At 43.7% G+C, this 15,286-nt stretch overlaps 1 protein-coding gene across 1 annotated transcript; it reads left to right on the forward strand.

The window, feature by feature from the left end:
• The first annotated feature begins 2,251 nt into the window (after positions 1-2,251).
• Positions 2,252-12,365, forward strand: LOC129344700 (arylacetamide deacetylase-like 4). Its single transcript, XM_055001538.1, has 4 exons — positions 2,252-2,477; positions 5,545-5,761; positions 7,715-7,778; positions 10,662-12,365. The coding sequence occupies exons 1-4, from the start codon at positions 2,301-2,303 to the stop codon at positions 11,434-11,436; spliced, it is 1,233 nt and encodes a 410-aa protein (XP_054857513.1). The 5' UTR covers positions 2,252-2,300; the 3' UTR covers positions 11,437-12,365.
• Positions 12,366-15,286: the final 2,921 nt, after the last annotated feature.

The raw sequence follows: 15,286 nt of genomic DNA on the forward strand, positions 1-15,286 counted from the left end.
AGCTCAGCCAAGACAAATGTTTTGGGTAAATGTCTGTTATGCAAAACAGGGAATAGCAAGTGTTCTCTGAAAGATTTCTTTTTCTGCATATAGAGATGATTTTGACATCCTGTTAAATCAGGTTTGGTGATCAAATGTGGGTCTCCATTCACGCTGGAACACTTACCCGACCAAACCCAATTTATGGCACTCTTGAGTACTTTATTTATTTAATTAATTCATTTATGTCATTTATAGTCCACCATTCTCACTGAGACTCAAGGCGGATTACGTAGAGTGAGATTAGCACAGTCAATATCAAAGACGTTTCAATAAACAATGTCATAGGGCAAATAAAAAGGTAACGGTAGTCCCCTGTGCAAGCACCGAGTCATTACTGACCCGTGGGGGGACGTCGCAAGAAGAGCCCTGTGGCGCAGAGTGGTAAGCGTCAGTACTGCAGCCCAAGCTCTGCTCACACGACCTGAGTTCGATCCTGGCGGAAACCAGGTGCAAATAACCGGCTCAAGGTTGACTCAGCCTTCCATCCTTCCGAGGTTGGAAAAATGAGTCCCCAGTTTCCTGGGGGTAAAGTGTAGATGACTGGGGAAGGCAATGGCAAACCATAAAAAGTCTGCCAAGAAAACATCGTGATGCAATGTCCCCCCATGGGTCAGTAATGACTCGGTGCTTGCACAAGGGACTACCTTTACCTTTACCTTAGGGTAAATAAATGCAAGTTTACAAAGGCATAAGATTAGCAAAAATCCGATACAGAGTTAAAGAAATGCTGAAATAGAGCCTAAGCAATTCCAGAACTGACATTAGACCACATAGAACTCCCCAGTGGGGTCATACTTAAAGCAACAGGTAGGACATCGGAGCACATCCTTAAGCAAATGGCAATATAGAGGTGACGTCTATGGTCCCTAACTCATTAGTGAAGCATTTCTTTGAGATGCCCTCCCTACAATACAGCCCTCCTCTCTGTGTAAAAAGCCCCTTTGAAAAATTCAAATGATCCCTGCCTCCTCCCAGGGATCATCAGTCAACAGCTGGCATGGAGGCAAATCACTGGAAGTTTGCCTGCCACTGGCAAGCACCTGGCAATGCTAAGCAACCCCCGGGCGGAAATGGGGGGGGCAGGGCCTGGTATGCTGGCATTGCACCAGTGCACTTACGTGACTTTTGGTAAAAACCCAAAATGACATGGAGGATGCTTTAGCATTGCTAGAGCATTCGCTATGTCACTTCTGGGTTTTACAGGAAGTGATGTAAGCACAACGGCACAATGACAGTCCATGTTCCTTTCCCATTTGGCACTCGAGGCAATGCTGTAGCAGGAAGGTCCTTGCAGAGCTGTAGTGGCAATCCTTAAAACTTAACATAAAAATAAATTCCTATCAATGGGACTTGCTCCAGTAAATGAGTTAAGGCGGTCAATTAGTTCATAATAGATGGCCTAGCATCCCTATTGAGATGGCCTCTGGAGTTGCCAATTCTGGGGTGATAAATTCCTGGAGATTTGGGGCTGGGAGGGTGGAGTTTGGGGAGGGCTCAGAGCTTAGCACAGATTTGATGCCATACAGTCCACCTTTTCTCGAGGGAAATTGGTCTCTGTAGATTGGAGATCAGTTGCAGTTCTGGGAGATCTCCAGGCCCTGGCTGGAGGTTGGCAACGCCAGGGACTGTCCAAATGTCATTTCTTTTTACCTTTAAACTAATGCCTAATTTGTTCTGAGATGTGATGAGATCAGGCTCACCAGGTCAGGGCGAGTTTATACAGTGGCAGATGTTAAATTTATATCTTTGATGATTCATTGAGGGTGTTATTGCCGAGATTCATTTCCCCCTCTGCTAAGCATCCATTTCAAATCCATTTCAAAGGGATTCTTCTACCTCCCGTAGCAATTCATGTGCTGCAATTCGTTTGTTACTGTATTCAAAAATTTGCACATAAATCAGAGGAAGATAGTAAGCGAGTACAAAATCCAGAATCCTGTTGTCTCATTGTGTTTTAATATCTTTCTGTGTGTAATATTCGCCAGACAGATTGTGTACCTTTATCTCCATTCACGGCAATGCCTGTTCCTGCTATTCCTTTGGTCCCTTTTCATGTTTTTACACAACAGCTGTCGAGCCAGATCAATGGCACATTCTTTGATTATGCGGCCTTTGAAACAGCACAGCCGCCTTCTGCAAGGGTGTGGGAGGAGAGAAGTTTCTGTCTTGCGCTGGCACATGAGAAACAGGAAATCAAATCAAACCAACCTCTCGGAGAGCTAAGACACAGCCAGTTTCTCCTACAGACTACAGAGACCATGGGATTTCTTTACGCACTGCTGCTGTTAGTGGTGGCTGCTTTCATTGGAGCTGTGATACTGGTGGTTGTGGGGAGCATTTATTTTGACGCCACCAATTCAGAGATTCCTCCAGGAGTGGAGCAGCCAGCAAAGTTACGAATCATTCATGCTTTTCTGATAGGCTCGGCAGTCGTGGTGAGTCGATTCAGGCCCTGAGGAATGGTGGGGTGGGGAGATCAAACCAGGAAGCAGGCGGGAATAGCCGGGAGAGGGGAAGGGAGAAGAAAATGAGCTTGTAAATGTTTAAACAGCATGAAAGCAACCTTGGGGGCTAGGCTGGAAGATTTGTGCTAAAAGTTCAAAGTTACTGACAACTTTGAGATCAAAACTCCAGGTTCAATTGAGCAGGCAGACTTTTTGCCAAGTAGCTTCTGGGACTGTTTTATTTTAGGAAGGAGCTAGGGTTGCCAGCTCCAGGTTGGAGAATTCCTGGAGATTTGGAGGTGGGGCCCAGAGAGGTCGGTGTCTGGGGAGGGGAGGGACCTCAGCAGGATATAATGCCATAGAGTCCACCCTCCAAAAAAGCCCTTTTTTCCAGGGGAACTGACCGCTGTGCCCTGGAGATCAGTTGAAATTCCAGGAGATCTCCAACCACCACCTGGAGGTTGGCAACTCTAGAAGGAGCAGCCTTCTTCCATCCTGTTCCTCCATTGTCCCCTATGTTTTTTTAAAATTTTCCTTATACTTTTTATACTTTTCTAAAATTATTTACTGGAGCATGTTCAGTTTGCCATAGGTCCCCTCTACACACGTGCCTATTTTAAAGGGCTATCCAAAAACAACCTTCCTATAATCAGAATGAGATTGCTTTTTTAAAATGTGTCATTCACCCACACGTCAGTAAATCAGAGACTGAAAGGATGCTTCCCAAATTCTCCTCCTGTTTTTCTTTATGGCTGTTGAACTTCTGCATTACCTGGTCTTGTATCTGAACTGGAGATGATACACTAGACATCCTCCATTGCCCACCCACCCACCCCCCACCACAAACGCAGTTTGTTTTCTGTTCCTAAATTTCACGTATCTTTCTTTCACCTCTGCCTTACCAATACGTCTGTAAAAGAAAGACCAATCAATTCATTTATATGTATGATTGTGTCGAGATTCTTTTTGGTACCAATGTGTTATGCAGGGTTTTTTTTCTGGGAAAAGAGGTGGTGGAACTCAGTGGGTTGCTCTCAGAGAAAATGGTCACATGGATGGTGGCCCCGCCCCCTGATCTCCAGACAGAGGGGAGTTTAGATTGCCCTCCACGCCACTGAGTGGCGCGGAGGGCCATCTAAGCTCCCCTCTGTCTGGAGATCAGGGGGCAGGGCCACCAGCCATGTGACCATTTTCAAGAGGTTCCGGAACTCCATTCCCCCGCGTTCCCCCTGAAAAAAAGCCCTGGTGTTATGAATCAGTAAAACCTGGCACAAAAATAACCTTTTGTTATATGAGATTATCACCCTGACTTCCTCCCAGACACTTGATTCCACCCACCTCCAGTCTTCACAACAGTCTTATAAGTATGGCTGAGAGGAACTAGCTCAAGGTCGCCCAGTGAGTTTCATGGCAGAGTGGGCGGATTTGGACCTCAGCCATCATGGTGCTGGGCTGACAATCTATCCACTACACCACTAGCAATTGTTTGCATGATTAAGACTAGCCTTGTGAAGTGTTTTATGAATGTGCAGTGTCTATGGAGTTAGGAAGTCGCAGCCAACTGTTGCATGCTCCCGACTCAGAACTGGTTTTAGAAATTCTCTAAATTAACTCTCCAACTTAAGCATGGATTTAAAAAAAAAATTAAAACTGCTCTTAAGTCATAGTTGTTTTATGGAAAAAGCCATACTTGTCTATCCCTGCTATAAACTCAAGGAGGTTGCTATTGTGAAAAATTATCAGAATATTGGAAGTACTTAAGTTACAGCATATCTAATTCAGAAGTTGGCCACAAAATGTGGATCAAAAAATCCACACACTGGGGCTGGGTACAGAACGAGAATATGTTTCTATGAACTCCCAAGCTTGTAGGAAAATCCCCAAAGTACAAAGGGGGGGGGGTTATCCCCAAAATGAAGAGATGCTGTATCCAGGGCTTTTTTTCAGCTGGAACATGGTGGAACAGAGTTCTGGAACCTCTTGAAAATGGTCACATGGCTGGTGGCCCCGCCCCCTGATCTCCAGACAGAAAGGAGTTTAGATTGCCCTCTGCACCGAGTGGCATGGAGGGCAATCTCAACTCCCCTCTGTCTGGAGATCAGGGGGCGGGGCCACCAGCCATATGACCATTTTCTCCAAAGGCAACCCACAAGTTCTACCACCTCTTTTCCCAGAAAAAAGCCCTGGCTGTATCTAATTTGATGGTTTTGAAGAGTGCCTTCAAGTCATAGCTGATTTAGGGCAACCCTGGTGGGGTTTTCATAGCAAGAGACTAACCGAGGTGGTTTGCCATCTGCAACCCTCTGCAACCCTAGTCTTCATTGGAGGTCTCTCATCCAATTACTAACCAAGGCCAGCCCTGCTTAGCTTCTGAGATCTGGCAAGATAGGGCTTGCCTGTGCTGTCCAGGCCAGGGAAAGGAGTAAAATGTAGGACAAATGTGTTGGATGAGAAGGAAGCTGAGCAGGGGGTAACCTGCTCAGCCCTGCTCATGCCAAAGAGAAAAGGACAAAGTGGACCATTAACAGACCCAGCAAGGGAAAGTCCTTCATCTGTATTTCGAGAGAAGAAGTTGTCAATAGTTGTTAATGCAGCTACAAGTGCATTAGTCTGGGCCAGTTAGACAAACTCGATATTCAAAATCAGATGAATTTCATAGCCAGTGGTTGCATCCTTAAATTTGCTGTTTCTTACCCAGAACTATGGAGCACTTGCATATGTAGAGGCATATAGGATCAGACCCACAGGTGCTGGCCTCAGTATTGACATGTTGACATGTTTGGTTGAATGTCTGCATGGAATCCAGCACACATGAGTTTATACACGGGATCAGGAGTCTAGTTTTTGTAGCATTTCCAGTCAAAGAAGAGCCTATGAATTGGGCTGACAGCAGATGTAAGCTGAATACTGAGTTGTTAAAGGAACAGGGCAGGTAGGCTCCCCCCCCCCTTCCCTCTAGGTATATATACTGTATGCATTTTTTAAAAGTTTATAAAGCACAGGGAAGAAGGATACAACCTTTGACTAAATAACTCTCTCTCTCCCTCTCCCCACAAAGGGAAGGATTTTGGAGAATCTGCATATCTGTAGTCAACTCCAGTTCATCCGGTATTTGAGAAGCGGACCAAAGCTAGGCAAAGACACTAAACTTTTCATTAAAGATACGAAGTTTAAACATGTACCTGTCCGAATTTACCAGCCGAAAGCTCCCTCTGCTGGCCGAAGGAAAGGCGTCGTTTTCTTTCACGGGGGCGGATGGATGTTTGGAAGCATCAGTGAGTTACATTTGCAGAAGTTTATCTTCACTGAATTTGCACCGGGGAATTAATCCAGATAATGAATTTTTTTCCAGTCCTATTCTCTTACATCCTAGAGGGAGCCTTTTCAGATTTAACTCTCGAAAGCTCATATCCTAGAAATCTAGTTGATCTTTAAGGTGCTACGGTATCCGAATCTTGCTCCTCAACTGTAGACCAACATGGCTAATCACTTGAAACTGTCTCCTAGGAATATAATTTCCAAGGAATATAATCCTCTGGGAGTGATGATTTCCAGTGGTACATTCCTGCTACTTTGACACACATACCCCAGATCCCCATTTTTTATTTCAGTTCTCCCTTGAACATATCAAACCTGCAATTCTTTATTACATGTGACATTTTCGGTTTCCTTCTGCAATCACATATCATCTTCCTCCATAAAATGCAAAAGCATCCTAGGTGGAGGGGCACACTGCATTTGGATGGGGACTCCCTTACAACACAAAGGTCAAAAAACAAATAGAACCAGGGAGGGGGAGATTTAGAATTTTCAAGAGGTTCCGGAACTCCGTTCCCCCGCGTTCCCCCTGAAAAAAAGCCCTGCTTTTTTGCATGGAGAGCGTCACAGCTCCAGGGTTAAGGTTAGTGTTCGGGGAAATAACAGGGGTGGAAATATTTAAAATTCCCTCTGTCCATGCAACCCATAAACACTGCAAATTGCGGTCAAGTGCATTTTGCAAACTTCCCGAGAAATCTGACTTGAAGAACTACTCCATCCCATGTAGTTTCACTCCTAGAAACCAGAAAGAGCTAGGCAGGACTTCTACAGGTGAGAGTTTGACTTCCACATAACTTTCAGAACTGTGGCTGTTCCTTCTAATTAGCCCTCAATGTAGTCTGAAATTCCACGAATTCTCCAGTCCTTCTTCCCATCAGTTCCTTCAAAAATCTGATATTTGGAAGCAGACACAGTAATTACTAGCTGAACAAATCCATAGTCCATGTGCCCACAAGAGAGAATTTCAGGCTTCTCTTCCCTGCTGTTTTGACTCCCAAATCCTTTGTTCACATTTCACGATCTCTGTGTGCATGTTAAAACTATAATTCTTTATTTTCCTTTCTTTACAAATGAGCATTTCCCATATGGCCAGATTAAGATAGGCTGTGCCCCTAAGTTATGTGAAGTTTAACAAGCCCCGTAGCATTATTTTTTAAAATAATTTTTGGTACTTTCTTTAATTTAGAGGCCCCTCTTCATCTGAAACTCTAACTGTAGCTTACTTAGCTTGTGCATAAATCCAGACCTGATTCCTTACAATATATACGCATTTCCCCAATTTTTACTGTGCATCAATAAATCAGCATTACAAAGAGAGAATATAAAAATGGTGTACGTGCACATTGATAAATTGCATATCAACACTGTACACCATAGGTCGACAATAAAAAAAGACTCTACAAGACTAGCAAAGCAATCCTAAGAAGAGTTACTCCAGTCTAAGCCCATTGAAATCAGTGGTCTTAGACTGGGATAACTCTTTTTAGGATTGCACTGCAAGAGTGTAAATCAGATAACAGAAGCCACTGGCATCAATATAAATGAATAGCCAAAGACATGTAATAAGGGAATATTGATTCCTCCCTAATGTTTTACTGGTTACAGGCTGATTCCGCACATGTTCGATAATGCACTTTCAATGCACTTTATCAATCGTTTGAGGTGGATTTTTTGTTCCGCATATGAAAAAATCCATTCCAAATGATCTATAAAGAGGATTGGAAGTGCATTATCCAACGTGTGCGGAATCAGCCACAGTTTCACTGTAACAGCAATTTCACTGGCGTATTTCATGACTGCTTTTTCATAAATTGTTATCATCCTGGGATGGGGTGGGAGGTACATGAATAATGGGAGGTGATCTTCTTTCATTCACAAATAAGACATCTCTGGAATTATTTGCTTTGCAGGATCCTATGACAAGATGTGTCGTTATATCTCCAAAGAAAGTGAAGCGGTGGTTGTGTCTGTGGAGTAAGTCAAGCCCAATGTGTTTCGGGAAGCTTATGTTGTATACTTGGGTCAGGAAACCACTTGTTCCCTACTCCGTCAAAGCAACCTGATTGTGCAGTGGACCCAAGCACAGCTGTTGTCTAACGTCTTTTTGACGGTGCCTCCTTTTTTGAAAGCAGTGAAAACTGCTGTTCTGAATACAATTTCACATATTTTCTACATATTCAGGGGTGCAATCAGATAATTTTAGATTCTGGATTTAATGGTCATAGTATTGTAAAAATGCTTTGGTTTGTTTTGACCTGGTGCTTTTGCCCAATGATTATGCCAAGACTTGGGCCATTTCCACACATTCTTAAAGAGACGGCCCACTCACCGAACTCTGGCTGCTTTCCCCCTTAACTCCAGACGTTGCAGGCTGTTTGGCTTCCATTTTTCCATTCCAGAAAAGGCGCCAAAAAAATGGAAGCCAAACAGCCTGGAACCATTTTGAAAACGGAGACGTCTGGAGTCAAGGGGGAAAGCCGCCAGCATTTGGTGAGTGGGCCATTCCTTTAAGAACGTGTGGAAAGAGCCTTAGAGAACTTTGAAGAAGAAAAGCTTTTATTTTATGAAACAAGGGGACAGAGTTCCAGGCAAGAAAAAACACTCTGAGCCCACCCAAGAAAGGTGGGGGCATATTTTATACCCTGTTCTTTTTGAGACAAAGCCTCTGTTCTGAGGAAAGCCCACCTCCTTTTGTGTCTCTTCTCCAGAGGAACTTGCCCATCTCCTTTAGCTAGCTAGCTTCAGCCAGTTTGTGTTTACTGCATCTACCATCTTGCTGTCTAAACTATTTTCTACACAGTTACATTCTCAAGGCCAAGCAACTGTACTGCTTTGTATTTCAAGCTATAAGACTAACAAAAACTACAGTCGTGTAGTAGATGAAGGCATAGGAGGAATAAACGCAGCGGTGGTCACGCAGTGCTGGTTAAAGAGGTTAAAAAGAGTTTATTTAGGAACTACATACTTGAGAGTAAAGAGGAGAGATAGAGACAGATGCTTGCTATCTGACTGCATCTAGAAGAGAGATATCAGGCGAGAGAAGAAGCAGGATATTGCCCTGTTTAGTCCAATAGGAGACAAGACAAGGAAATGATCATTAGGAAACAAGAGAGATGCTGAACTCACTGTCCTAACTAACTGTTCCTTGCTGACCCCTTTATGGAACGCTCTTCTTCCCTTCTTCCTTCTTGTACACCAGACATTGCTATTTCCAACAGTAAGAAAATTTACAAACAATACCTAGGGTATTTTCCATCAAAATGTGGTTTATAACCAGAATCACGTTGATTTTGTGTTATTGTGGATTGTATTGGATATAAGAACTTATATTTGATGTGTATTTTGCCAGTAAATGGTATTTATTTTGGATTGTATATGACTAGCTGCATTGATTGGGTGAACAGTGGATTATATAGGCTTCTACAAGTTACTGATAGGATCGTTACTAGACACTTATGTGAGGACTATTTCCCCTATGTATTGTTTGTAAATTTTCCTACTACATGATTGTAGTTTTTGTTAGTCTTACATCTAACACCGTGGTCCTTTTTGTTGTGGATTGTATTTCAAGCTAGCAAGAAAAATGGCAGTGCTTTTGCTCACAAAAGGGCACCCCTGTTATCATTAATGTTAGATGCCCCTTCCTTAGAATATTGGAAGGGTCCTTGGAGGTCATTGAAAAGGGTAAGAGTTAGAGTGTCTATCTAAGATCTGGGAGGCTCAAGTTCAAATCCCCACTGGAAGGGGAGAAAGGCAGCATATGAATGAATGAATGAATGAATGAATGAATGAATGAATGAATGAATGAATGAATGAATGAATGAATGAATGAATGAATTTCCCCAAAAGGCTGAGCAAACCTGTAAGGTACAAGCCAATATTCCTGGCTGTTGGAGGACACAGGGGAAAGAGGTGGTTATTTTGTATGCCTAGCTCTCTCTTCCCACTCCCTCCTTAGTTTGCTTGCACCCGTGTGAAGCCACCAAACAACCCCAAAATGTGCAGGAATTTGGGATATGATGTTTGATTTCTGGCTTATTGAAGCAATTTATTTTAAAAAATGAGGCAAAGTATACATTATAATAGTAGTAGTGCCTAATAGAATCAAAGATAATTATTCAATACAATGAAGATCGGAATCTGGTTAGTATCTGAATGGGAATGCTCCTGGGACTTCTAGATACACTAGCCCATGAAGCCAGTTTGGTGTAGTGGTTAAGAGCAGCAGGACTCTAATCTGGATAACCGGGTTTGATTCCTCACTTCTCCGTCTGAAGGCAGCTGGGTCACCTTGAGTCAGTCACAGCTTCTAGGAGCTCTCTCAGCCCCACCCACCTCACAGGGTGATTGTCATGAGGATAATAATAACACACTTTGTAAACCACTCTGAATGGGCATTAAGTTGACCTGAAGGGCAGTGTATAAATCAAATGTTATTATAATGTTATAAGGGAGGAAAGGCAAGATTTGCGTGTATTAGTAAATAAATATTACCAGCTCACAGGAGCAAATGGGCACACCAAGAAAAACACTGCACAAAAAGAATCTTAACCTATTTGTGCACGTGATCACATAGCAATTGCTTTTTTGGAGTGTTTTGTCAACACAACAGAGAGGGGAAGGAAAGATGCACAGGAAGGAAAACTGGATGTTGTCGGCCAACTATGCATGCTTCTGGAATTAATTTTCCTAGTCTTGCCAGAATCGGGGAGGTGAGTAATGTGGGGCAACCCATGGAATGGAGCAAGGGAAGTCTTATGATCTTACTTTGTTATAAAGTACATGATGGTGCATTATGGGTAACCATCCCAACACGATCCAGCTAATGATATTTCCAATTTGAATTGATGTCTTCAGGTACCGCCTAGCTCCGGAATACAAATATCCAGCTCAGCTTAATGATTGCCTCGCTGCCACCACCCACTTTCTTCAGAATGCCAATGACTACGGTGTGGACGAAACTCACATCATCGTTGCAGGCGACAGTGCTGGGGGCAGCCTTGCCGCTGGGGTGTGCCAAACCTTAGTGGGTAGACGAGGCCTCGCAAAAGTGTATGCTCAGATCCTCATTTATCCCGGTCTCCAAGCCATAGACTTCAACTTGCCTTCATACCAGCAAAACCAGGCTGTGCCTGTTTTGTACCGGGAAAAAGCTGCGTTCTATTTTTTGCACTACCTGAATGGAGAAGCGTCCCTACTGGAAGAGGTCTTGCAAGGGTCCCATGTACCTGTGGACCAAAAGCTGCACTACAGGAAGTGGCTAAGTGCCGACAACATCCCTAAAGAATTCAAGGCCAGAGGTTACAAGCCTTCGGTGCCCGTTTCCTGTGCAGAGGAAGTGTATGGAGAGGTTAAGTGCGTGTGCGGGCCAGAAATTTCACCACTGCTTGCTGAAGACACCGTAGTTCGGCAGCTCCCCCAGACGTACATTTTGACCTGCGAATATGACGTCTTGAGGGATGACGGGTTGCTCTACAAGAAAAGATTAGAGGACAACGGTGTCCCAGTGACTTGGTACCACGTTATTAACGGATTCCATGGCATTATAAACTTCTTCGACAAAGGCTGGCTTACTTTTCCATCTGGAAAAAAAGGACTGGATAATATCGTAAGGTTTATTCAAAGTTTATAGAAAGAATCTCGCGGAACTTCAAGCCTGGGATTTTTTGCTGATCTGGATTCTCAAAGGGACTAACGGAGGGTTTTAGTTAATGTTTGGGATGAAGGAATAACTAAGGTGCTTCTGGGGATGATTTTGGTGGGTAAGAGAGTATCCGCGATGAATACGTCAGTATCACAACAAACCAAGGAGCCTTTTACAGACATTTTTATTTGTTATGATGATGAGAAACATGTTTATCCCACTTTCCTTCTCGAAGTCCTGAAATCGGCTTACAAAAAATGTGTTTGTGTGTGCTATGTGCCATCAAATCACTTCCGACTTATGGAGACCCTATGAATTAACAACCTCCAAAGTGTCCTCTCATCGACAGTCTAGCTTAAGTGTTGAAAATTGTAGGCCGTAGCTTCCTTTATGGACTCAATCCACCTCATGTTGGGTCTTCCTTTTTCCTACTACCTTGAACTTTTCCTAGCATTATTGTCTTTTCCAGTGAGTCTTGTCTTCTCATGATGGGACCAAAACTTAATGTCCATGAAATGTTTCTGCTGCCAATGAATGCTCAGAAAGTCTACAGTCTATACTCAAAGGGTCTTTATGTGTTTCTTTCTTCTGTGCCAGCAGTTGTTTGACTGCCTTCAGGGAGGCTCCCACAGGCAGCTTCCAACAGAGTGATTTGCTAATTTAAGTAGACGCTCTGCAGCTGAATGAGGCAAAATCAAGGCATATCTTGACAGTCCAACAGGTAGGGCAGTGTGGTGTTGACAACATTCCTTGATCCAGGCCAGTATTACAGACCTTTCTGGGTCATCATATGCTAACTCGCTCCTAAAAGTGAACATAAAGGATTAAAGGAAATTCTAGAAGGAAGCTAGTCCTGTTTTCACTGTGACCCAATGCAGAAGAGGAACTTCACTATTAAACTGCATCTGTTGCTGCCACCTGGTGTTCATCCATGGAGTCTTCCTTCCTTCCTTATGTTCTAGATACAATAAGGTACCCTAGGGTTACAAACTCTGGCTTAGGAAATTCCTGGAGATTTGGAGGTGGAACCTTGGGAGGGAGGAGTTCGGGAAGGGGAGGAACCTCCATGGGGTATAATGCCATATGGTCCAGCTATTTTCTCCAAGGGAACTGATCTCTTCTCTCTGGATATCAGTTGTAATTACAGGAGCCTGGAGGTTGGCAACTCTAGGCAGCACCAGGATAATCTCCTCTGTCCCTTCAATCACTGGGGCTTGGATCCTAAGTTACTATTCTTTTGGCATAACAGTAGTTTTACTGATGGAACAATGTTCCCATTGCAGGAGTTGGGAGGGAGATTTCTGCCAATTCTCCCTCTCAAAGCAGACCCCTTCCCTCATTTTGCCCCCATGCTGCTCCTGTGGAGATCCAGAACAGGAGCACAATTTGGGAAGGCACAGAAGGATACGGTGGAAAGAAAAAGAGGAATGTTAACTTCCTCTAGCACAGCTCCTCTGACACTTAAGATCTAAATCTAGGTGTTCCAAAGAGCTCTTAGACCTCAATTCTCAGTGTTTGCGACAGTTAATAGAAATACTGAATCAATATTCTTCTCATCGAGCAAGGTGCTTTATACATCACCATACTGAATTCCATTTCCAAAACACATATTCCTTCTGACCCCCCGTTAGTTCCCCTACTCCCAAGAGCTGCTCACCTTTGCAGCTGAGAAGCAGCTGAGAGACCATACCAAGAGTACAGCTGCCTTTTATTGGCTTCTTATTTATATATATATTCTACTAGCACCAAAGCCCATTGTGTTTAACAGTACAATGGGCTCTAGCGGGGCTTTTTGGAGGCATGCACCACCCCAGCAGCATCCCTGTGCTCCGCAATGGGCCAATTTAGGCCTCAAACAGGCAGAAATCAGGCCGGTGTGGAGCACAGGAGCACTCCAAGGCCCATCGCACTCCCCCAGCAGCATTTCTGTGCTCCACACCAGCCTGATTCATCCTCAAATGGGAGGAAATCCATCTGGTGTGGAGCACAAGAGCACTCCAGGGCCTGGTGCCTTGCACTGGCCCGATTCAGCCTCAAACAGGTGGAAATCCAGCTGGTGCAGACTGCAAAAGCACTCCAGGGCCTGTTGCACCACTGTGGCAGCATTCCTGTGCCTCGCAGAGGCCCGATTTGGCCTCAGACTGGTGGAAATCAAGCTGGTGCAGAGCACAGGAGCACTCCAGGGCCTATCGCACCACCCGGGAAGCATTATGTCTGTCAGGGCTGGAAAGGATGGAGCTAAGCTGCTTCAGGTCCTCCTGAGGCTGCAGAGGCTTAGGCGGACTGCAGCTGGACAAGAATAAAAGGTAAGTCATCGACAATATGGCTCACCTTTTATACTGTAGCAGATTTTTTCACACTCCCCTTCCTCCTAAGAGATTACAGCCATACACACGGCTTCTCACTTCCTCCCATTTTATCCCCATCACGACCCTGTGAGGTAGGCTAAGTTCAGAGATGGCGACTGGCCCAAGGTCACCCAGTGAGTTTCAAAGGGGAACAGAGATTTGAACTTGGTTATCTCTGGCCAAAGCCTCACACGGAGCTCTTAAAGAGCAAAGTCCACGGTTTAGGGGCAGAGAGAGGGCCACAGCCCCGTTTTCCACTCTGCAGCACACTGTGTGAAAGGGTTGGAGTTCTTTCTGGTTTGAAAGTTTTCAGAGGGAGGGTCCTAACATGGTTTTTAAAGAATCAGACAAAGCTAGGACTGTTTTAAATAACAGGATAAGAAAACGGAGATGCTTCCAAAATTCTTCCCAACAAATTTCTCCCTTGCTTTTGAAGTTTGGACTTACAAATAGGAGACAATTTGTTTGGAATTTCCAAGGTTCTTTTTTTTATTATTCTGATTTTCTTTTTTTCATTGAACACAGTCCTTATCTCTGTCAATTGGATTATTCATATATTTCTTGAGATATTCAGATGGGTCCAGCCAGTATCTTCTACAAAGCTGAGCAGATCCCTCCTCTTTTGTTCTGTTGTTAGAACTTCTCTCAGTACTGTGTTCCAATCCTGAAAGACAAACCTTTCTCACCACAGCCAGATTAGGGTGTTCTCAAGTTCCATTTATTGCAGGGCTTTTTTTCTGGGAAAAGAGGCAGTGAAACTCAGTGGGTTGCCCTCAGCGAAAATGGTCACATGGCTGCTGGCCATGTGACCATTTTCAAGAGGTTCTGGAACTCCATTCCACTGCGTTCCAGCTGAAAAAAAGCCCTGGTTTATTGTATATAGCCTTTGGCTATTACAAATTAACATTACCCTCAACAGTGAGGGATACAAATTCTGTGCAATATATAAATCAGCAAATACACAAAGAATAGGATGTAGAGCCACAAACCTGTTTTAAAATATAGCTACAAACTCAGTGCAATAGGAATGATAAGGGAAAAAAATGTCTAGGTTACCTTCTTTCACTTTGCCACCTTGGAGCAAATGTTCTTTGCAGCAAGGGCAAATAATGAAACTCTGTAGGACACATACACGCCTGTGTCAGATAACAGAAAGGAAATTTTCTCCCCCACTGGGTATGACCTTGGGCTAGACCCAGATTGGAATGAGAGTGAGTGATCTGCAATAAGTGGATAATAATACTGGCCCACCTTGCAGGGCTGTTTGTAAGGAATACAATACATGAGAAACACTTTAGACTCTGAAAGTGCCATATGAATGTTCAGTATTGTCTATTTATTTAACTTTATTTATGTCATTTATAGTCCAACTTTCTTGCTGAGACTCAAGGCGGATTACATAGTGTGAGATTAGTACAGTCAAGTTCTTGCTAATTCAAGGACATAGAGTAAATAAACACAAGTTTACAAAGACATCGAATTAGCAAGAA

The sequence above is a fragment of the Eublepharis macularius genome, chromosome 17, assembly GCF_028583425.1.
Source record: "Eublepharis macularius isolate TG4126 chromosome 17, MPM_Emac_v1.0, whole genome shotgun sequence".
Lineage (NCBI taxonomy): Eukaryota > Metazoa > Chordata > Lepidosauria > Squamata > Eublepharidae > Eublepharis > Eublepharis macularius.